Source organism: Terrapene carolina, unplaced genomic scaffold, assembly GCF_002925995.2.
Source record: "Terrapene carolina triunguis isolate 2854851 unplaced genomic scaffold, T_m_triunguis-2.0 Scaffold95, whole genome shotgun sequence".
In the NCBI taxonomy this organism is placed as follows: Eukaryota; Metazoa; Chordata; order Testudines; family Emydidae; genus Terrapene; species Terrapene triunguis.
The window spans coordinates 8,532,241-8,555,959 of NW_020664446.1; the positions used below are offsets into that span (position 1 = coordinate 8,532,241).

At 38.3% G+C, this 23,719-nt stretch overlaps 1 protein-coding gene across 10 annotated transcripts in view; it reads left to right on the forward strand.

Moving 5' to 3' along the window:
• ADD3 (adducin 3) overlaps positions 1–23,719 on the forward strand; it is a 154,600-nt gene that overhangs the window by 98,576 nt on the left and 32,305 nt on the right. For all 10 annotated transcript variants that reach the window (XM_024204653.2, XM_024204662.2, XM_024204654.2 and 7 more), the window contains 2 exons: positions 10,158–10,381; positions 22,199–22,337. In XM_024204653.2, the coding sequence (XP_024060421.2) occupies positions 10,187–10,381; positions 22,199–22,337 (334 nt within the window). In that variant the 5' untranslated portion in view covers positions 10,158–10,186. The remainder of the gene's footprint in view (positions 1–10,157; positions 10,382–22,198; positions 22,338–23,719) is intronic.

Genomic DNA, 23,719 nt, shown 5'->3' on the forward strand with positions numbered 1-23,719 from the left:
TTTTACAAAATATTTATGTATTAACATAATTATGGTCTTTCAGTTGGTATTTTAAATTAGTATTTGTTAAAATATGTATTTACAAATACAGTAGTCAGTAATGTTAAAAAATATGTAGAATAAAATGCTTCACTCCAATATAGAGGACAAGTCCAAGTTCACCTGCACCATTCCAAACTAACCATTGGCTTGTGGGGATAGGTGGTGGTGCCAGCACTGGAAGTGGCGTTCAATCACCATGAAATAGTTGTGCCCATAAGGGAAGCTATAGGGTTTGGATCCAATAGCCCAAAAGTAATGTTTTAAACTACAATTACAAACCTTAAGTCATCCTTAACACTCTTGTTGCCACCTTTCCTTTTCTTATTAGTATGAGTTAAGGGCATATAAGTAATCATTTTTACCTTAAAATGTCTTAGCTTTTGGCTAGTTCTGTCACAAATTTAATGTTGTTTAAATATACAATTATTTTGTATTTCATATGTAATTCAACTTCACAAGATTCTCAAAAATATATTTATATTTGCAGAAACATGCTCCATGCACCTGTTTGCAAAAGACTGTGACATTTTACCAGCTTAAATTTAGATTTTTTTTCATGAATTTTATTCATCTTATTTAAAATTTATAATACAGCGGTATTCAGAGGTCCCCCTCAAGACTGGGGACCCATTGTGTGGAGTGCTGTATAAATACACATGAAGACACAATCCCTTTCCTGAAGAATTTATTATCTATGACTTGTTGCAGTTTTATCTTTGCCACAGATCTCCAGTTACAAATGACCCTTGTAGAATACACTGCTGGTTGGGTTTCCAAATCCCTTCTTCGGGAACATTTAAACAGTTGAGTTCTAGCTCTAAACTGTCAATAGGTGGCAGTGTTTAAAAAAGCATTAGTGTTACCTTTAGTTGGGGCATGAGGTTGCTAAACTGGTAACTGTTAAAGGTCAGCATTGCTACTATGTTATGAAGCGGAGACGTTCCAGAGGTTTGGGCTATAAAAAGAATTGGCCGCATATTGCAGTGTGCAAGATCAGTTGTTCGTGTAAACATTTGTAAAATGTACCAGTTGCTTCATGTTTGTCATTTGGATTGCCCACCCGTCACAACTTTTGACCCTTCATTAAACCAAAGGAGCAGCTGTTTCTGCCATCATATTTCTAATGATAATCAAGACCACCATAAAATCAAAAAGACTTCTGATGTGATGTGGAATCAAATAGAAGCTTCCCTAAAACTGGAAGGAATACATCCAAGTAATGAAATACAATAGACAATCTATAAAAGTTTTTCTATCCTTCCTAGTTCAAAATGGTGCCTTTTTAGGGCACATATGAAAATCTGTAGGATGTTTGATTAACTACTATAATAAATGCAATCTTTTCAGCATACCAACTGTGCACATTCTCATGAATATTAAAACCCTCTCTTCTGCTACAGAGTGGACTTTGGGGTGAGCCTGAAAAACTAGATATTGCAAGAGGATGTTAGGAGGCCAGAAGGTACTAGAGAGGATATATTTGTAAAACAGAAGTCTTGGCTTCTAAGAATGATCTTCATAATTAAAACCAAATGTATGGTAAAACTTGTTTCTTGAGCTTGTCATAGTTATATCTCGGTGCAATCTTAGATACATTTCACTGCCCATAAGAGTAAGGGAAATTGTTCTGTGACCGTTTACAGATAGAACGGCAAAGACAGATAACAATGAATTATGTTCTGTTAAAAGTTGAATTAAAGTACATAACTGTTGTCTATCAAGGTAATTTTAGCTACATTCAATTATATAATGCAGCATTGTCAGGTTAAAAATAGTACTTTTTTTTTAAAGACTTATCTTTTAAATATTTTATAGATGCAGAATAAATTGAGTTAACTTATTCTTTCACTAGAGTTGGGTCCAAGAACCCTCTCAAACTGAATCAAGTTCAAAATCTTGGTCTGGATCTTATGTAGGCCTGTCTCTCCTGCTTTCCCTTTTTGCTGATGCTCACTTTCCTATTTCACTCAGTTTGGACAATGAAAATAAGTTAGGTCATGAGAACCAAAAATGGAAACTTTTACAATGCTGCAATGTTTGTGTTGCCAAGACTGCATCAGAGTCCTTAAATCCAAACAAAGAAAAACAGCTCTTTTTATTAAAACGTGAGTTTTTAAAAATGTTTGAGAAGATCTTTCTATTGGTTTGTTTTAAAAAGTTTTTCTAAAATGTACATTTGGGGCTAGAACTACCTGACGTTGTTCTGAGACTTCTTCAGCTTTGACTTACATAAAATAAAAATCACAAAAGTTGCATGATCTATAATAAAGAGGGTACATAAGAAACCCAATTCCTCCTTTGCAGATTTGAATATATCTATTATTAAACCAGTGACAATCCATCAAAATAGCAATAAGCCATTTTGGGGGGAAAAATTAAGGAAACTTGGACATTGTTAATATTCAGTAAATATTTACCTAAATCATTGACAAATTCTGTATGTGAAATATTGAATCATAGTACTTCTGTTGTAGGGATCTCAGTGCATTTACAGGGATGGGTAAGTATTATTATCCCCATTTACAGATGAGAAACCCCTCCCAGGCATTGGGAGGCTAAATAGATTGCCCAAGGTCATGCAGAAAATCCACCACAAGCAGAGTAGATCCCGGCTCTTGTGAATCAGGCCCCTATTCAGGAAGGTACTTAATCATGTGTAATTTTAAGCATGTTAATAATCCTATTGAAACAAATGGGATTACTCACATGCTTGAAGTTATTCCCATGCTTAAGTATCTTCCTTGCGCAGAGCCTGTCTGCTCTTCCATGCTGCCTTAAAATGGTAATGTACCATACATGTGCTTATTGTAATAAAATATTTCTTCAATCATATTGGATTTATTTTTATTCTGTAAAATATAATACCTAGGACTTAACATAGTGTTAGTAAAATGATCTTCTTTAATATTTATTGGGTTTTAATGATAAAAACCATTTATAAATAGTGAGATTTTGATTCCATTCTGTACAAAATCAAGTAGTTAAGTTATCTAAATGCCCGCTGGAAATGGTGCAAGAGAATCCTGCATGAAAACAAATGGCACTGCTGACACATCACTTCTTTGCTTAACCTGTCAACAGTTTTATAAAGCAGAGGGAGAAGACTGCAGCACTCCTAAAAATGGTGCTGGAAACTAGTATCAGAAGACTTACCATTTGATTAATGGACATTTTGTAACAATTCATGCCACAGTGTTTATGTCAGATTCTTTTGAATGCTTTTGTTTGCTTAGCAGAGCAAACTTGGGAGTTTAGCTGTTCAGTATTTGTGCCTGAGCAGATTTCTCTTCACACCGCCATAGTGTGTCCACTTCTTTTCCCAAGCTATCCCAAACTCATCTCCATGCTTTATTCTGCGATTAAAATAATAATCTTGTGTTGACATCAGTGTTGTATAGAAATGAATGATAGAAATCTAGTATTAGGATTTCACTGCACAATTACCTACAGTGGGGAAGAAAAGACGGGTATAGTAAGAGAAAAATGTTTAAAAATTATGTAACAGTCACAAAAAAGAGAAATTGGCACTCAATAAAAGTGTACTGAAAACTGTTATACTGTGAACTTGAAAGTGGGGATGAGGGCAGCAAGAACAGCAGCAGAAAACGGTACAATAGAATAGTAGCAGTGTTGTATGCATTATTGCGAATTACAGTTCTAAATAAAGTTTGTAATTTAGAAAGAAATTAATCTGTTTACCTTTTCAGATGCTTTTAAGCTTTTAGAGAGATGCATTTGAAAATGTGCATTCAAAACAACACTGTGGTATAGAAAGCTATTACATAGCAACAATCACCTTAGCATCTAAGCACTGACATTAATAATCAAACATGCAGCTTAGAGTGCAGTTGCCATATGCAAATTATCTTCAAATTGTTTGTTTTTTTTCTTGTAGTATCCACTGTGTGCCAGGTGCTTTCCAAAAATAAAAGGCAGGGTCCCTGCCGAAAAGAGAATTTTTATTTTTATTTTTTTTAAGAGAAAATTGAAAGTGATGGGAAACAACAAACTAGTGAGGTAGCCGTGTGGTGACTGGCCACTTCCTGTTAAGATAGTTTTAACAACCCAATTTGTTTTGTGTTTAATAGGTCATCCTTGAATTACAATGACATGGTGAAAGGGTCATTGTGATAGAGGGAGGTGTTCAGTAGCAACAAAGAAGGCATAGAGATGTTTGTTGGAGTGGTCAGATGATCTGTTGTGGCTTGAATCTTGGAACTTCCCCTTCCCCTCCTCTGATATTATCCACACTGACCCATTTCTCACCACAAGAACTACATTTTTCCGCTCGTCTTTTCACTGCACGAATACCTGTTTTACTTCAGTATGCTTATGCATTTCAGCTTTCCTTCCTCTTACTCTTCTTCATCTCTGCAGTAATTTTGCCTATATGACTGTCTGTTCTAATCTCCTAAGTGTTTTATATAAGAACATAAGAATGGCCATGCTGGGTCAGATCAATCATAGATCTAGCCCAGTATCCTGTCTTCTGACAGTGACCAATACCAGGTGTTTCAGAGGGAATGAACAGAACAGGGCAAATATCAAGTAATTCATTCCCTGTCATCCACTCCAGCTTCTGGCAGTTGCAGGTTTAGGATATCCAGAGCATGGATCTACATCCCTAATCATCTTGGCTAATACCGTTTGTTGGAGCTATCCTCCATGAACTTACCTAATTCTTTTGGAACCCAGTTATACTTTTGGCTTCCACAGCATCCTCGAGTTCCACAGGTTGACTGTGTATTGTGTGAAGTACTTCCCTTTGTTTGTTTTAAACCTGTTGCCTATTAATTTCATTGGGTGACCCGGGTTCTTATGTTATGTGAAGGAGTAAATAACACTTTCTCCACGCTACTCATGATATTGTAGACCTCTTATCATATTCCCCCCTTAGTAGTTACTTTTTCAAGCTGACCAGTCCCAGTTTATATACCCCTAATCATTTTTGTTGCCCTTCTCTGTACAGTACCTTTTCCAATTCTAGTCTGTATTTTTTTAGATGGATTCCCCAAAACTGCACGCAATACTCAAGGTGTGGGCACACCACCAATTTATATAATGGCATTATGATTAGGGCTGTCGATTAATTGCAGTTAACTCATGCGATTAACTCAAAAGAATTAATTGCAATTAATCGCAGTTTTAATTGCATTGTTAAGCAATAGAATACCAATTGAAATTTATTAAACATTTTGGATGTTTTTCAAATATATTGATTTCAATTACAACACAATACAAAATGTACAGTACTCACTTTATATTATTTTTATTAGAAATATATGCAGGAGTTTGCATGGCACTGTTGTAGCCGGCGTCACAAGATACTTACGTGTCAAATGTGCTAACAAGTCATATGTCCCTTCATGCTTCGACCACCATTCCAGAGGACATGTGTTCATGCTGATTACAGGTTTTGCTTGATAAGGATCCAAAGCAGAGCAGACCGATGTGTAGTCATTTTCATCATCTGAGTCAGATGCCACCAGCAGGTTGATTTTCTTTTTTGGTGTTCAGGTTCTGTAGTTTCCGCATCGGAGTGTTACTCTTTTAAGACTTATTTTTGTATTTTACCTTAGTCTTCCTCTTAAGAACCCATTCAATAAGAGTTGTCACCATTGGTATAAGCTTTCATACACCACTGCAATTTTATTCTTTGTCACATGAAAGGATGACCACAACTTTGTCACATGAAAGGATGACCACAACTTCCATGTAATAGTCTGGGCATATGTAGTCTACTGTGCATGGTCACCTCCCCTCTTTTAATTTGAAATGGTCGTGTCATTTATGGCTAGCTTGCTGAGCATGTTGTACAAGCCAGTATGTTAGCTGTTTTTCAGTTCCGTGGGAGTTGTGCTGCTAAATCCCCATGTGCTGCTCTGAAAATGTAGCCTAGCAATAGCTGCACCTGCAATGGATTGTTGCTATTGCTGAGGTAAAGTGACAGGCACTGGATCCACCACAGAGTGTCTCACTCAAAAGACTAAGAATTTCACACCCTCAATTAAAGGGGCAGATATCCTCCTCATATCCACTAAAGTCAGTTCCATGTTATCTGGCTTGAACCACAACTAGCTAGTCTTTGTGCCTCAATTTCAGCCAGACACTGAGTAAGTCATTCAGTCTAGCCTCTAAAGTAAATTTACTTAAGTTACTGTTCTTGTTTTCAGGGTAGGTTGTCCTGCTAGTTATAATGAAGACAGATAATTTGATTGTTCTTTACTGTAAAGTAACAATGGTTCAAATACTTAACACAAAAACACAGTTCTCCAGGTCCAATTTTTATTAATGCTCTCATTACTTAAAAAAAAAAATGTAAACTGTCATACAGTGTCTGGTCTGTTTTAAAGTGGAGTCTCAAAGGCGAAGAAAATTATTCCATCAGCTCAGTTAGTCTAAGTGGAAAAGAACTATAGGAGATGGATCAAATGTGCAGCACTATATTAAGCTATTCTGTTGGTAAGCCTCAGGCATTAGTTTGCCTCTATTTACCTTTATAAAACCAGATTTCGGCATACATTTTCTGCAAAATATTTGTGGAATTATGTTAGTCTGTATTGACTATATATTGGCTAAACCAGATGATATACTTTTGAATAAATGATAACCTCTCTCTAATATTTCATAGATCTTTCCAATTCCACAAATGATTTGGTAAAGAGATGATGCTTGGACATGTAACTTATTCATCTTGTTGATGTACAAGAGATTTGGTGGTGGCAGAACAGACCTGCTGTAACATGAGAGAAATCACATCACCAGACTGTTGGAGAGAGATTTAGTTCTCAGTTAATTTTTTTCTCTTGGTCAGGAAATCAAAGACTTACTGAATTCCGTACCTTTGCTTAATTAGATTTTGTTATGCTCTGGAACAAAGCTAATTATAAGGCATAAATCATCATGATGGTTAATCAGTAAGATGTGGATGTTAATCTCAAAACACTTTCAAAAGAAATCCAAAAGTTTCAGTAATAGTGGTTAATTTGGGGTACTGAAAAATTTCAGAGAGGGGTTTGTGCTGCATCGAGGAAGTGAAGGTGCCTAATGGTAATGAACAGTTTGATTCAGAAATTTGTTCTACTAGTGTCCTAAAAGGAAAACAGGTTTCAGAGGGGTAGCCGTGTTAGTCTGTATCAGCAAAAACAACGAGGAGTCCTTGTGGCACCTTAGAGACTAACAAATTTATTTGGGCATAAGCTTTCGTGGGCTTAAACCCACTTCATCAGATGAATGGAGTGGAAAATACAGGAGGAAGATTATATATATATATTCACATACATACACAGAGTACATGAAAAGATGGGGGTTGCATTACCAATTCTAACGAGACTGTTCGATTAAAGTGGGCTATTGGTAGATGTGCAGGTGAAAGAGCCCCTGATGGTGTGGCTGATGTGATTAGGTCCTATGATGATGTCCCTTGAATAGATACGTGGACAGAGTTGGCAATGGGGTTTGTTGCAAGGATAGGTTCCTGGGTTAGTGTTTTTGTTGCGTGGTGTGTAGTTGCTGGTGAGTATTGGCTTCAGGTTGGGGGGCTGTCTGTAAGCGAGGACTGGCCTGTCTCCCAAAGTCTGAGAGTGAGGGATTGTCCTTCAGGATAAGTTGTAGATCCTTGATGATGTGCTGGAGAGGTTTTAGTTGGGGGCTGAAGGTGATGGCTAGTGGCGTTCTCTTATTTTCTTTGTTGGGCCTGTCCTGTAGTAGGTGACTTCTGGGTACTCTTCTGGCTCTGTCAATCTCTTTGTTTCTTCACTTCAGCAGGTGGGTATTGTACTTTTAAGAATTCTTGATAGCGATCCTGTAGGTGTTTGTCTCTGTCTGAGGGATTGGAGCAAATGCAGGAAGATACTGAATAAAGACTGGGAGTGGATGGGTCATTTTAAAAAACTAAAAACTTATTTCCCCCCCTACTGTTACTCACACCTTCTTGTCAACTGTTTGAAGTGGGCCACCCTGATTACCACTACAAAAGTGTTTTTTCGCCCCCTGCTGATAATAGCCCACTTTAATTGAATTGTCTCGTTAGAATTTGTATGGCAACCCCCATCTTTTCATGCACTCGTGTGTGTGTGTGTGTGTATGTATGTGTGTGTGTATGTATGTATATGTGTGTATGTATGTGTGTGTGTATGTATGTATGTATATATATAAAATAAATCTTCCTACTGTGTATTTTCCACTCCATGCATCTGATGAAGTGCGTTTTAGCCCACAAAAGCTTATGCCCAAATAAATGTGTTAGTCTCTAAGGTGCCACAAGGACTCCTCGTTGTTCTCACATTTCAGTGTATAGTACATATAGAGCAGGATAAACAAGTCATTGTCTGTATGAAATTTTAGTTTGCGCTGACTTCGCTAGGCTTTTTATGTAGGCTGTTGTAAAACAAGGCAAATATCTAGATAAGCTGATGTATCCCATTTACCCACCCAACTTGGGCTGCATAGCATGGGAAGAAAAAAGCAAGGACAGAGTGAGATTTATAGTTTGCCAGTCTTTCAAGATGGGCTGTTGCGAGCCAGTTTACAGAATAGCTTTGGAGGTGATCTCTGAGGCTAGTTGGTTGGCCAAAGGATGAGTTCAGCAATTTTGGATCTGTAGTAAAAAGAAAAAATACAAGGGAGCAGATCCTCAGCTGAGGATCTGTCCCAGAGTGTGTGTATAGAGAGTCTGATGTAAATCTGTTGTAGTTAACTTTGTGTTGTGGAAGGGATTAAACTCCTATTTTGAGAGGGAGCCTACTGTGTGGTTTTTTTAATCCTCTATTTATCTAGCACGAATATAATACATAAGGATTTTTAGAAATATTAGTTTCTTCTTCCTGAACAAGAGGACAGGGAAGCTGAAATGGGATGAATACCTAGTTCATTGTAAGCCAGTTTGTGCCCTTACACTTGTCACAAGTCCCAACATCCCTCTATTTCAATAATCTCAATCATGAAATCTGGAATTATTTCTTCAGAAATAACACAAAACTGAAAAAACATCACTGAGTTCTCTCCAGCTTGAGGAATAAGATTCCTGAGTTTGTGTCTGAATCTGGATCTCCATGAGTGGTGATTCAGATTTCTGCTTAAAACCAGTTCTACAGCATTTTCACAGATACTCTTTGAGGCTTTTAAAATCATATTTTAAAATCAAGCTTACATGAGGTTTTTTCCCAATACAATTTATCAAATAGTTGGGAATTGGTCCTGCTTTGAGCAGGGGGTTGGACTAGATGACCTCCTGAGGTCCCTTCCAACCCTGATATTCTATGATTCTATGAAATTTCAGCTTGGGCAAGAAAGTATCTTATAAAAACACACGCAAGCGGAAGAAAATTAGCACTGTGTATTTTCTTTTAGTGAATATTAAAGCTGCAGTCCTGGGGAATTGATCACATGATCTTCCCCCCCCCAGTTTCTTAACAGTTTTTTTGATTATAGTCTTCTCAGGGTTGAGGCACCATCTGGAGGGCTGTAGAGATCTGCTGGGAATCTTTAATGCGACCAGAGCTTAATCTTCCCTCTGAAGTTACAGGATGGCTTGGAAATGTTGTAATTGAGAAATGCCCTTACTTCCTTAGTTAAAGTTAAGGCAGTGAGTTATGAGCGTGTAGTTATGTTGCATACAAAGGGTCCGATATTGTAATAAGATTTAGCAGAAGTTCAGTGTGTCAGAAAGTGGAATTACACAGGCTGGTGGGCTGGGGGCCAGAGATTGAATGAATTTTTATAAAATGTTGAGGGGGAGATCTGTCATAAAGTGCATTATGTACATTCCCAACATTAACACTTGTTTTGTTGAAATGACTGGTGCTTTTTAAAAATTTGAATCCGAATGATTGATTATAAAATCATAACTGATGACTTTAAAGGGTTTTTAAATAAATAAATAAATGGTTGTGTTATGTAACTTTTGTTTTGTGTTAATTTTTTTGGTACACAGCTCCTCCCACTCCTGGCCCCCCAATTGCTGATTTTGAAGTTGCTGCATTTTAAGTAATTGTCATTTGTCTTGCTGCTGGGGAGGAGAGAGGATTGTATTTGTCCAGTTTTGTAAGGACTATTTGATGTCTTTTTTTTTTTTTAAATGGCATTAATTCTCTCCTGCCCTCTTATTGTTCCAGGTGACAAGTATAATCTGCAGTATTGAAGCATGAGTGCTGATGCCAGTCAGGGGGTGATCACCACCCCTCCCCCTCCCAGCATGCCTCACAAAGAGAGGTATTTTGACCGCATCAATGAAAATGACCCAGAGTACATCCGTGAGAGAAACATGTCTCCTGATCTGAGACAAGACTTCAACATGATGGAGCAAAGGAAGAGGGTCACTCAGATACTGCAGAGCCCCGTGAGTAGGATTAAGGAAACAAGATTTCCTCCCCCCCTTCCAGAGATTAACTCAAAAACAAACAAAAAACAAAACAGCACAAAACAAAACTTCTAGTTGTGATGCAGTCTGAGGAAATATCTCAAGCCATGAAATTTTTCTTAAGAACAATCAATAAACACTTTTTGTTTGCATAGTTGGTGTATGAACAAACTGCCCATTATTGGTTTTCAAATGATGTTTTCATGGTGTAATGCTTCATTAAAGAAGTACAAAAGTAGCTACCCGGCGACAAGACACTTGATTAAAACTTAGAAGCAGGGAAGAGAGTGACAGAGTCACTAGCCAAATGTGAACAAACTAAGACATTTACACGCACATCTACATTACAGTTTTATTTTGAATATTTGACTTACCAGCTGCATCAGCAATACTCTTACCTTAAATAAATAAATAACATGTTTTTTAATTGTGCTTTTGAGGTGTGTTTAAAAGCTAAATTGTTCTTTGGGTACTTGGAAGGAGTAATGTGCATACTTTACAACACCCGCATTCATGTGCACCTCATGTAAATTCAGTACTTGTACAACTGGGCATATAGCTCTGTTAATTCCATCAGAAGTCCTGGTGAAAACAAATGTCTCCATAACCTCTTGATGGAGTTAGTCTTAATTTACGTGCTACTTGGCATTAACCTGTTGAGTACTCTTGAACATCCATGGCATGTCTGAAAATAGCAGAGGTGCCAAAAATATTCTGAAGCAATTTTTCTCTTTTGAATCCGTTTTGTTTTCAAATTGCTTTCTTTTCTCGTCTGTTTTTCTATAATTTGGGGGTGGGGGGAGGATTTAATTTCTTATGCATCTTTCCATGCTTAATGAGATTGCAAACAGCTGTTAGTAATCACCATATTATAGACACTCATGAATAATAGGATTGTTCACTAAAATGTTACCTTGGAGTGCTTTTCAGATTCTGCATATAGATTTGAATCTACGTGTGCAAACCCCATGACTCAGGAATTTATTATGTTCAAGTAAACTTTGTGCAACTTGAGTTTTGCAACCAAACTATTCACTATTACTAAGGGAGTAATGCATAATCATACTAAGTTGTTAAAAAAATAATTCAGTTCTCAAAGATAATGATTGGACTCTGACCTATACTACTAAACTATTCACAAACAAGGGGAAGTAGATATCCCAAATTCTTAAACAATCAGAACAAACTCACCAAATTTTCAGCTGGTTGAGACGGATAAAATGAGATACAATAAATTACACTGGGACAATATGTTTTCTTACACAGCGTTCTTCTATTAATTTAAATGCAGAAAAAGTGCTGAATCTCATAGGCACTAACCTTAGCCTTATTGGATTAAAGATTGTTTGCCCAATTTGCCAAAAGTAATCAACTCCTGTTTGTTGTGATCACGCTACTTTTGATATGCAAGGTCAGCCTGAGGATTTAGGGAGAGTTCGGGAGATAGTACTCCCAAGTTTAGCTGACTTGTTTAATAGAAAATTGGAAGACACAAGAACCTAGAGCTTACTATCTGCCTCCTGCTGTGGGAGAAGCTGAGCCCATAGCTGGAGCCAGGAACCATTTATAGATGCCAGTATTTTAAAAGTTGGCCAAATAAGCTAGGCACTGAGGGCTGCTAGGCCTTGAGATGCTGAAGAAGAAAACTATAGCTGTGTGTGATCAGTGTCTGACAATCTAGTCAAAAATGAGAAGCTATGCTTGACCTACAGATAATCTGTCAGACCTGAATCCCCTTTCCCTGTTTCATTGTTGAAATGGGGAATATTTAGCTATCTCTGCTACAATTCCTTCTCTGATGGAATAAACAGTTTTTAATATAGCGTCAAGATGAGAGAATGTCCTTAAAGCAAATCTCTTCACAGATTTAGGGACAGTGACGGAATTAAGTTTCTCCATGGCTATATCAAGTGGATTACTTGAGATTTAGCTTCAGTTTCTTTTGGGTCAGAAATGAAAACGACTTGGCCCCTTCTGAATGCATTGTCACAAAAATACCAGAAAGCTTCGGTCCTATTGCCAGTCTGCTCAGTATAGGTCCAAGGTTGGAATGACCTGGGTATTGCAGGTGATGTTTTTGAGATAAGGAAGTTACCTTATGCAAGAAGCTTGCAAGAGCATGCTTGTATTTTGTCTGTCTGGTGTCTCTGGTTATTCCTTTTTGTGAGTACTAAATTCTTTTTAGGAATTTAGAAAAATGAGAAAAATATTTTTTTTTTAAAAGGCTTCTTTGCTGGTAACGTTTTACGCCAATTCTAGCATGTCAAGCAATTAAAATATATTCAGGTTAGAGAAATATAGTCTTTAACTATGAAGTGCATGTAGTGAGAAATTGTCTTTCTTTTCTTTAAAATATAAAGCTTACGTGCGCAGTATTGGGTTGTCCCGATATCCCCGCTCTTTGTGAGGGAGGAATTTTGGATTGAAACACTAACTAAAGGTGACAAGATGATAATCTAGGTCGTGCTGGTAGAATCTCCTATGCAAAACACTACAAAGTTCTAGGGAGCTCAGTTATTCAGATTTTATCTTCAGAACCAAGAAATCTCTTATTGCTTCTAATTGGAGAATCCAATTAATTTAGTAAGAAAACAAATTTAGAAAATGTTTCAGAATCTGCCAAGGATGTAAGTTTTTTGGGAATGATGTAGTCACCGCCACAATGTTTTGTACAATACCTGATACATAGGGACTCAAATTTTAATAGGAGTCTTTGGATGCCATTGCAGTGGAAGTATTAATAAAAGGGGCCTATCCAGTTGTCATCTTCTGTGAGGCTTTCTTCTTGCATACCATTAATTCTCAGACAACGATAATCATTTAAAACTACAGGTTTATGCCAATGTTTGACAGAGGCTAGAAACCTGTAGAAAAGAGTCACTCATGACATTCATTGGCGTAGGTGCAATGTGCCCAACCATTTAATGGTGTCATCATCAGCCAGGTGGAGAACCGGTAGCCCACCATTGAAAATAAGTCAGTGGGCACTCGACAATGATATGCAATGTAGCTGCATCATGGGTCATTAGAAAAACCCCATTTAAAGAGACTGGCCACACAGTTGCCCTGTCCTGTTCAAAACCGGTTCAGAGATGACTACAGGTGCCTTGGCCAATCAAAACCTGGTGGACAGATGGTTGGGCCAGTGATGAGAGAGTGATTAATGACTGTCATTGACCATTCATTGCGCCAAGCAGATTCCAGCGTCATGTCCTGTTATGGTCATTTATGCCACCAAGGACTTCTAGTAGTCAGGCGAGCTGATGGGTGGTCGAAGAGGTCTGTTATGACATTACTTGACATGTTAACCTATGCCATTCCTGCCTGGTGAAAAAGACACCAGATATTCAGTATTTCCTTTAAAGCACTGTGTCTGTGTTCTTGATGCATTATTGCCTGAGTGGTATTAACAACACTAACATTGGATGCAGCCAGCCTCACTAGCTGCAATCTGATATTCAATTTCCAGTTCCTAAGTAAAACAACCGAGAAGCTACTGAAAAGCCATCTTTATTACACCTGCCTTTTCTCAATGTCCTGCACCCATCCTGATCCAGTTTTAGATCAGGAGATAGCACAGAAACAGATTGATTATGCTTCTGAATGATCTCTACTTGGCCATAGACAATGAAGAAACATCCTTCCTTATTCTGCAGGATCTTCGCAGCAGGTGATGCTGTTTTATTTCTGGACTGGCAGGAGTGAACAGCAGTTTGCTGAGAGAGTTCTTCTGCACCTCAGCGTCTATAGCTCTCCTCCATTCTCTTCCCCCATTCTAGTCAACAAATATGTCAAACCTCTAACGGAGACTGGGACACCAATGGCTTAAATATGCAGTTTACACACAGCAAAGTGTCAGATGTCAACACCGTTCCCCACAGACTAAAGAAACTAAGTGGTGTAGAACATACTGACTCACAAGGGTGCTGTAAGTATATTGCTCCAACTACTGCCTTGGCTAGCCGTTACATATTGGATTGGGTGTAAAGTCTTGGTATTTGATTTTGAGAACTCTCAAATAGACTGGACCCAGGATATCTCAGAAACCACTTCTCCCTCCATGGTAGCTGCAATCCTGAGAAACAATAGAATTCTCAATGGCCAGGTTGATACTAGTGAGAGCTGAATTCAGAGTCTTCTAACACACAGCTGTGGAACTCCCTGCCACAAGAATTAGAAACGATCAGAAAAGTGGTCACCTTCAGAAAAAAATGCAAAACACAGTTCTTTGCCACAGCTTTTCCACTAATAAACAGTTTAAAATTTTCTTCCCATTCTTAATGTAGGGGAGTTCAGAAAATTGTAGCTGTGTGGAGTTATGTAAAATTCTAAGATTATTTTGTGACAATCATGAAATAAACATATACGCAACTATGTAAGAAGGCTAGCATGCTGCAGTTGGCATTCTCAGATCAAAATTATTAATCCATATTTGCTAAAGATTGACACTTATTGATGCTACATGGAAGAATGTTTGGAAAGTTGGAAGGTTGAAATTGGAAGGAAGAACTTTAAATTAAGCTAGGTGGTCATCTAGAACCCCCAGAAAAATGAAAGCTCCTCAACAAGCTTCCACTACTTTACATTGCTTTAAAATGGAGAACATCTGCAAAGTTGTAGACCAGGAAATAGGATCATAGTATCCTTAGGAGACATTTCAAACCTACTTGGTAACTGTTTAATTATGGTCTACAACTCAGAGGTTTTGGGGTACAAGTGGTGACAGTATAAGCCATCTGCACTCCACAAGAATATTTAAGGCCTTGAATGTTATCCGCTGCTACCTATTTGAAAGGCATAAGAAAGTTACGATCAGCTAGGTCTCCGTACCCTACTAGCACCTCACTGTACTGCTGACAAACTCTTATTCTAAAACTGTTTGAACGTATTCCAACAGTACCGACAAATTTACCATTGGAAGGTTCAAATAATCTGTGTCATTAATTATAAAACTGCCAGGACACTGTGCTTGTTTGAAACTGCATCTTTATACCTAAACAGATTTTATTTCTTTGTGTTGTATGTGCAACCGCTCTCTTCTATATTACATTAAAAAAAGAAAAAAAGTTGGGGAAAAAAATCTTTTGAAGCTGAAGAGTCAAGTACTCATAAATTAGGGAAATCCAGAATCAAGGTTGCCTGTAGAAGATTAATTTGATCCCCTTGTGCACGTGCATTATAATTACAGGATTGCGTACTATTTTTCCCATAACACACCTGCTTCATTCAATTTTTTTTTCATTCAGTCTGTTGCCTCAAGCCTTATTTAATGCACACCATCCAGCTTCTGCACTGAATACAAAATGTATTCATTTTCTTTTGGGTGTTTCTATGGCGCTCTCATAATATTTTGAGTGCTTCACAAACAATAATGAATTCATCTTCACAACACACCTGTAAGAGTAGGCTGTATTAATGTCTGCATTTTACAATTGAGAAACCGAGGCACAGAGAGTAAGGCTAAAATTTTGGGACCCCAACTTGAAACACCTAGGGTTTTCAGCATATATAACATCTTTATTGTATAATGGAGGATACTGTGTATTTTACATCACTGTGTTTGAAGAAATGCTGAAAATTTGAAGAAAATACTGTCTACGGGAGCTAAGATAGGTGGAATGTATGTGTTTGTATTTGGAGAGATTTGGTCTTGTGTTGAGATGATATGAAGTATTTAGCAACAGAGGGTCCTGTGGCACCTTTAAGACTCTGTTAGCCTTAAAGGTGCCACAGGACCCTCTGTTGCTTTTTACAGATTCAGACTAACACGGCTACCCCTCTGATACATGAAGTATTTAAAATACTTAAAGCTTATTATAAAATGTTACCCCGATGATCTAGTTGAGACGAGAACTAGAGGATATTTTAAAATTAGTATTATACAAAGGTTGTGAGGAATAAATGAAATGAGCGGATTTCCAGGTGAGGTGATGAGTCTAGTAGTATTATTGTATGTAAGCATAACATTGTAGGACTGTATGCAATTTAATACGTTAAGGGGTTTTGTGTTTAGGAGTAGCCAAAAACTATTCTTGTAGTCAGTGAAGATTTTGCTTATCTGTTTGCTTTTCTCTTAGACACGGGGGATTTTTTTGTTGTTGCTGTTTTAAACCAGCACAAGAAGTTTGTTTGTAGGATTTTGCTTTAATTTTATATTGGATACAAAGAGCAGTTATCAAAACATTCCAGATCTGAAGGGCTTGCAGCCTGATTCTGGTCCTATGCTACTGTTATATAACTAATCCAATTTTAGCCCATCTGTTCTGCAAGGGCCTTTCTTTCTCACATGTGTAAAAGTGAAAAACCTGTTTTTTCTCTCTTGTTGTGTGCTTGTATCCTTCTCCTCTCCTTGCCAGCATTGTGGCCAAGGAATGGAGGCAGAAATGTCAGCCCCAAAATGCAGGACAAGCGGTTTTATTTCATAAAGAACAATGTCTAGCTTTTTGAAGTAACTGATCAGGAAAGCCTTGGTAATCCTGTAGCAAGGATTACCCAGTCTGCCTTTGGGTCCTGCCGCTGCCTCAGTTTACTTTCTGTCTTGAATCAAACCACCACACCTGGTGTTTTCACAATATTATTCACCTTACGGATTTGGTTTGTTATCATAAAATAGTAGTCAAAGCCTTCCAGCCCTCTTCCCTGGGCTCAGTTAGACCTCTCAGTTGATAATGGGCTTCAGCATCCAAACAGCCCTACTTCTAGGCTCAAAGGTCTTTCAAGTCCTTTATCAGGGCTTCCCTATGCTTACAGCCCTCCCATCAGGCTCACAGTCCTTCATAACTCTTCTAGCTGGGCTTCTCGTCCAGGAGGCTCCTGCTTTCTGTAGGTCCCTCAGCTGAAGCTTATCCCTCAACAGGCTCCCATTCTTAGGTCTCTCTCCCAAACCTTTTGCCTGGGAGCTCTGAAGAATTGTCTGCTGAAAAGAAGACCGGGCTGATGACCTGGCTTCTAGTCACATGCTCCCATCACATAGCTCTTGGTGTCATTCCTTTCACCTGGGGAGGCAGACTAAATTTGGCACAGGTAATGTTGGGCCCCAGTCCCCTTGCAAGGGGTGACTTACTATGTGATAGTCCTGTTGAGGACTGCAGAGACACTCCTACGGATGCCTCAGAAGCTCAAAATTTAAATCTAAGGAAGTAGTCACCTGGACTGGTGCTGCATGAACCTAAGGGTAGTAATCCACAGACATGTATGTCTTGCAGAACAAAGTACCCAACTATCTTTTCTAGCGGCAATTTCACCAAGGTGGTATAGAGGGAAATGCTCATATTCCTGTCCTGCCACGTGATGCCTCTGCACATGCACATGCAACCCAAAATTGCACTGGCCTTTTTTTGCTGCCTTGTCATGTTACAAACATATTGAATTTGTTGTCCACCATTAGCTCTTATGCCTCTTTCAATAGTGAATTGTAGTTTTACATTTATTTTTCACCAGCTATACTAGCTTGATGTTTTTTCTGTGCTGAGCCTACCCATATATCCCATCCACATTTCTGACGTCTCTACATACTTCTGTATTTCTCTGTCCTCACAGGTGTCTGCAACTCCTCCTCCAAATGTAGTATAATCTATCAATTTAATTAACAAATTCTCCTCTTATTGTATATTATATGGTCTTTTCCTTGTCCCATGTCTCAATTTTCTATAATTTTGTAGGTTTGTCTTCAATGCAAAGTAAACTGGAGTTATTACTTGAATGTTGCTCTTAGCTTGAGTCCCAGCCAAATACTAAAACCCTTAATTTGTGTGTTGTGGTGCTTTTAATTCAAGTTGGCTGGCCTGTCAGGCGGTATAGGCTAAAGCTCAGGGTGGCAAAACTCATCAGCTGTTAACATGACCACTGTACAGTGTAGATGCAGATTAGCTGCACTCAGTGCCACTAGTCCTCCAATTCCTTCCCATAATTCCACTATTGTGCCCTGAAAGTACAGACCAAGTTCTCTCATAATTCACTGGGAAAGAGTTAATAGAGCAGCTGAGCTTCCTGCAGCACAAAGAGCCATAGAATATGCCCCCGGAGGTCTTAGTGCCACACACAAGTGAGTGCAGCACCAGTGTGGAAGCGGCGGCTTGAGTGTTATTTCATAGCATGGCCGCTCTCACTCAAACTAGGCTAACTTAACAGAAGTAACTTGAGTGTAGATAACTTGAATTAACTCTGCAGTGAAGACGTATAACCAGGAAGTATTAGATTATCTATTTTTAAAGGTAGGAATTTTATATTTCTTTCAAAAAGAACTGTGATGAAGAAAAAGACATACAGGAACAGTCACTCTATAAAATGTGTTAACCCTTTGGTGCCAAGATTTTATGATATATATTACATTTTGCATTAGTGCTAAAGTTAAGGGCCCAAATTCTCATCTGGTGTAAATTAATGTAGCTCCATTTACTTCAGTGGAGTTATGCTGACATACTCCAGCTGATCTGACCCAATAGCTCCAAAGCATTTCATCCTGCGAGATTTCATTTTGCTCCCATGAAAATCAGATTCATTATTGTAACCAATGTACCAACATATTCTCCTGTCTGGAGATTTCCAGGTACAAATCTGGTGAGCATTAATAGAAGTTGAGTTCAGAACTCATCTCATAACAGGTGGGTATTTTGTGGGTTTTTGAATGAAAGCTGCAGAGTCGGTCTTCGCCTCTGCTGTAATGGGATGGTTTTCAGAGGATTGTTCATCCTGCTTTTGTGCAAGTCTCTTAAGCTTGTTTTACCTCCTCCTCCTCTAGTAGCTGTTATGGGCCACATTTTCAAATCATGGCTCTCATTTTATATGGAAATACTTGCCTGCACATTTTTAACACTATTCCATGTACAGTGATTAAATCTATAATTTGACTGCAATGGTGATCACACTTTTTTTTAAAAGAGGTGTACATACAAATAGACTAGTTAAAAGATCCTCTGAAACGTTAGTCCAATATATCTGTTTCAGCCTGAAGTACTTTTATAAATTTTGAAGCCTGTAGGGCAGTGGGTCTCAAACTTTTTTACTGGCGACCCCTTTCAGATTGCAAGCTTCTGAGTGCGACCCCCTAATAAATTAAACACACTGTTTAATATATTTAACACCATTATAAATGCTGGAGGCAAATGGGGTTTGGGGTGGAGGTTGACAGCTCACGACCCCCCATATAATGACCCTGAGGGGTCCCGAACCCCAGTTTGAGAACCCCTGCTGTAGGGAATCCTAATAAAGAATTTTCATGTAGGCCAAAACAACTTTTAAATCCCACACTTAAAACATTTTCTTCGTAGGACAGAGTGTTGGGTGCACACAACTTGAATAACATCATTTTTCATTCCTCTGACAATTGCTACTGTTTGTTTTCCTGATTAAGTGTTCTATTGTCAAGTACTAGATCCGAAATGACTCGTGCTCTTTCCACTTGAAAAATGTCTGCTTTGTGCTGTATGCGGAGTGTTTATATCTCTTTTAAAATGTAAACTTGAACATGATATTTCAAAATAGATCAGGAATGGTCTGTAATGTACTCACGAATTAAAACATTATAACAGGTAACTGAAACAGGCAAAAAAAAAGCCACTTGGGCTCCAGTCCTGCATAGGCGAACATTTGCACCTGCAGGGATCCAATTGCAAGATGCCCCAGTCAATAATATTGGGCTAGGTCTTATGGGAATTTGTCCAATAAAAAGACAAAAATGTTATCAGGGTCTCATAAGAAGTATGCACTCAAAGAAGAAAAAACAGTTACCTACCTTTCGTAACTGTTCTTTGAGATGTGTTGCTCACGTCCATTCCATCTCCTGCCCTTCTGTTGGAGTTGTTGGCAAGAAGGAACTGAGAGAGCGTAGGGCCGGCAGCACCTGATCTACCACGGCATGAGGGTGCCACAGCCAGCCCTACAGATACCGCTATGGCAAAAGTTTCCGACAACTGTGCATGTGTGCGCACACACCTAGAATGAAATGGACATGAGCAACACATCTCGAAGAACAACAGTTATGAAAGGTAGGTAACCGTTTTTGTGTGATTGTTTTTGAGTTCTCTGAGATAAAATTATGCCTTTCATTTTAGACAGAGTCAAGAATGATCAGAAATAGCACAAAAACAGTTTTTTGAGTTTATAGAATCTTTATCTTAAAATATATGGCACACCACCACCAATTAAAAAATATTGTAAATTCACAACAGTGGTGGGATCACATGAGAATTATGTATGAGTCCCCACTTTTTGTAGGAGTCTGAAGGTAATGAAGATATCCATAAATATGTATGGAAAAACTTAGTTGAATGAATCATTATAAGCTTGAATGTGCATGACACACAGCAACTTATAATAATATAATGAGATATCCTATCTCCTAGAACTGGAAGGGACCTCGAAAGGTCATCGAGTCCAGCCCCCTGCCTTCACTAGCAGGACCAAGTACTGATTCTGCCCCCGATCCCTAAGTGGCCCCCTCAAGGATTGAACTCACAACCCTGGGTTTAGCAGGCCAATGCTCAAACCACTGAGCTATCCCTCCCTCTTCCCCCTTCTCCCTTCTAGTTTTCTAGTTTACTAAAAGACATGCTTTGATATTGTGCATTATGTACTTGACTGTGAAAATCACATGCACACAATCACCTCTATTTCACAAGTTGTAATGAAGATGGTTTTTCTTCAGTTGCCCACTCTGGCTTTTACCTATTCTGAGATTTCTTGAAATTAACAGTGATACAGTTTTTCAAGGACACTTCCATTGAATAATAAAACAAGAAATGAATTAAAGGATTATCACTAAAATCAGTTGCCAGAAGGATAAGCAGTAGTAAGTGTGAAATATACTATCTCCAGCACCAGACAGCAAATTTTAGACAGACAACACCAAAGTGAAAATAACCCCTCTGTACTTCAAAACAGAATGGAAACTTCACCAATGAGATAAAACAGACTTATGTCAGTATAACTGTGTTTCCCAGGAGCGTGGAAACTCCAAACTCCAGAGCAAAGCAGTTATACTGACCGAACTCCTGGTGTAGACATAGCTGCCCCCTCTCAGGGAGGTGGCGTATCTATGCTGACAGGAGAAGCTCTCCCATCCGCATAGGTAGCATCTTCACTAAGTACTACAGCAGCTCAGCTGCGCCTTTGCAATGCTTTATGTGTAGACAAGCCCTTAATCTGACCATTCTGTATCTGCAGCAGTTTAATGAGGAACAAAATGAAGATCCAGTAAATTTAAGTGTGGAAGAGGGGTTGTAACATCGCTGATGGTTTTTAAAATGAGTTTCAATATAAGTGCTATGGGTTTACCAGAATATTACATATTTTAAGATATCTACTGAATAGTCCCTACTGTACTGAAATTATTATGATTGCTCTAGTCAAGTTAGTATTGGTAGGTTTTGGTTGGTTTTCTTCCATTGTTTTTTAAGCTTCTTTCAAATAAATCAGTTATATAAAATTGCCTCCTGTCCCTAAAGTAACTATATTTTAATAGATTGCCATTCTTGAGTTCATGAACTTCAGAATAGGCTCATAGTTCTGAACTTTTAAGCCGTCTCTCTGGTGAATAGCATGTTCCTGCACAGGTATGATCTTGTGGAGAAAGCAAAGAACTGGAAGATAGGAGATCTAGGTTCCTTTTTCAGCTGTGCCACAGACTTCCTCTGTGACTGTTAAAGTTTTTCAAAGTGATGAGCAACTAAAATAGGGTCTTATACTGGGAAGTGTTGGTTAACCTTCATAGGTAGTGATACCTATACCCTGCCTATAATAATGATCTCACTACTATTGAGTAAGGTTTATCAGAGTGATTCTCAAATGTTTCTGCAGGCCTTCCGAGAAGACCTGGAATGTCTTATTCAAGAACAGATGAAGAAGGGCCGTAACCCAACTGGACTGCTTGCATTGCAACAGATTGCCGATTACATCATGGCAAGCTCTTTTGCAGGTTTCTCTTCATCTCCACTGAGTAAGTGAACAATGTGTATAATTGCCAGTATTTTTCTAAAATTCTCTCTCTGTTTTACCAGGTGCTGGGACCTCATCCTTTCAACAGAATTTTTGCCATGGTTTTTTTAATCTGTAAAGCAATACAGATTGTGGTCTTAAATAATTTTACTCTTAAACTTTCTCCCTCTAATATTTGGTATCAGAAAAATTATAATTTCTAGAAACTGCTAACAGTCAATAAGTTTGCAACTTACTGCAGCAAAACTAATATCCAACCTCATTATCATTTTACTATGATTCACATAAATAGTAACTTGACAAGTAACCTAATAACTTGGCAGCAATTTACTGTAGTACACTTGCCTTTAAATTTTGATTGGAAGGAGGAACCTGTTCAAATGCATGATTTAGATGTTACTTTCATGCTCCTGGCAGCTGTGTGTTTAGTAAATAGCAAAGTGTAGTTACATTTAAAAAAAAAAAAAAAAATTTTTTGACAGGATTATGCAGTCCAATTACAGCCTTCACAGAAAAAGTCCTATGGCTAATTTCCAAGGACTTTAATCACTGAAACCTTATTAAAAAGTCATATTAGTGTTACACTCAGACACTCTTATGAATGTTTAATAGACAGTTCTGTCTTTCTAGACTGTTCTCTGCATTGCCTGCAGACTTAAAGGTGTAAATGGGATAGCCACCTTCATGAAGTGATTTAAGATGTTTGGTCGAGAACATAAGAATGAGGATGCTTGTTAGACAGAAATTAAAAGGAGCTAAATGCCTGCAAGCAGCATGAGGACTATTTAAAAACACCTTAATAGAGGCTCAGACTAAATGTGTACCCCAAATCCGAAGAGACAATAAGACGGCCAAAAGAATGCCACCATGGCTAAACAGAATGGAGGCTGTTACAGGCAAAAAGGGATCCTTTAAAACTTGAAGTCAGATCCTAGTAAGTATAACAAGAAGGTCCACAAACTCTGGGATGTTAAGTGTAAAAGAATTTGAGAAGCAACTTGCTAAAGACACAATAACTATTAGTAAGAATATTTTAAGTACATTAGAAGCAGGAAACCTGGCAAACAGGCAGTGGGACCACTAGACAACTAAAATGTTAAAGGTTCATTGAAGGAAGACAAGACCATTGCAGAAAAACTAAATGAATTTTGTGTCTTCACTGCAGAGGATGTGGGGGAGATCCTTAATCAGAGCTATCCTTTTTGGGTGACAAATCTGAAGTATTGTCTCACATTGAAGTGTCAGTAGAGAAGCTGCAGACAAATGCAAAAAAACCTCCGGGGCCTCTGCCAGTCTGACGCAGGGGGAAATTCCTTGCCAACCCCAAATATGGTGACCATTTAGACCCTGGGCATATAGGCAAGAGTTACAGGGGGATCTCAC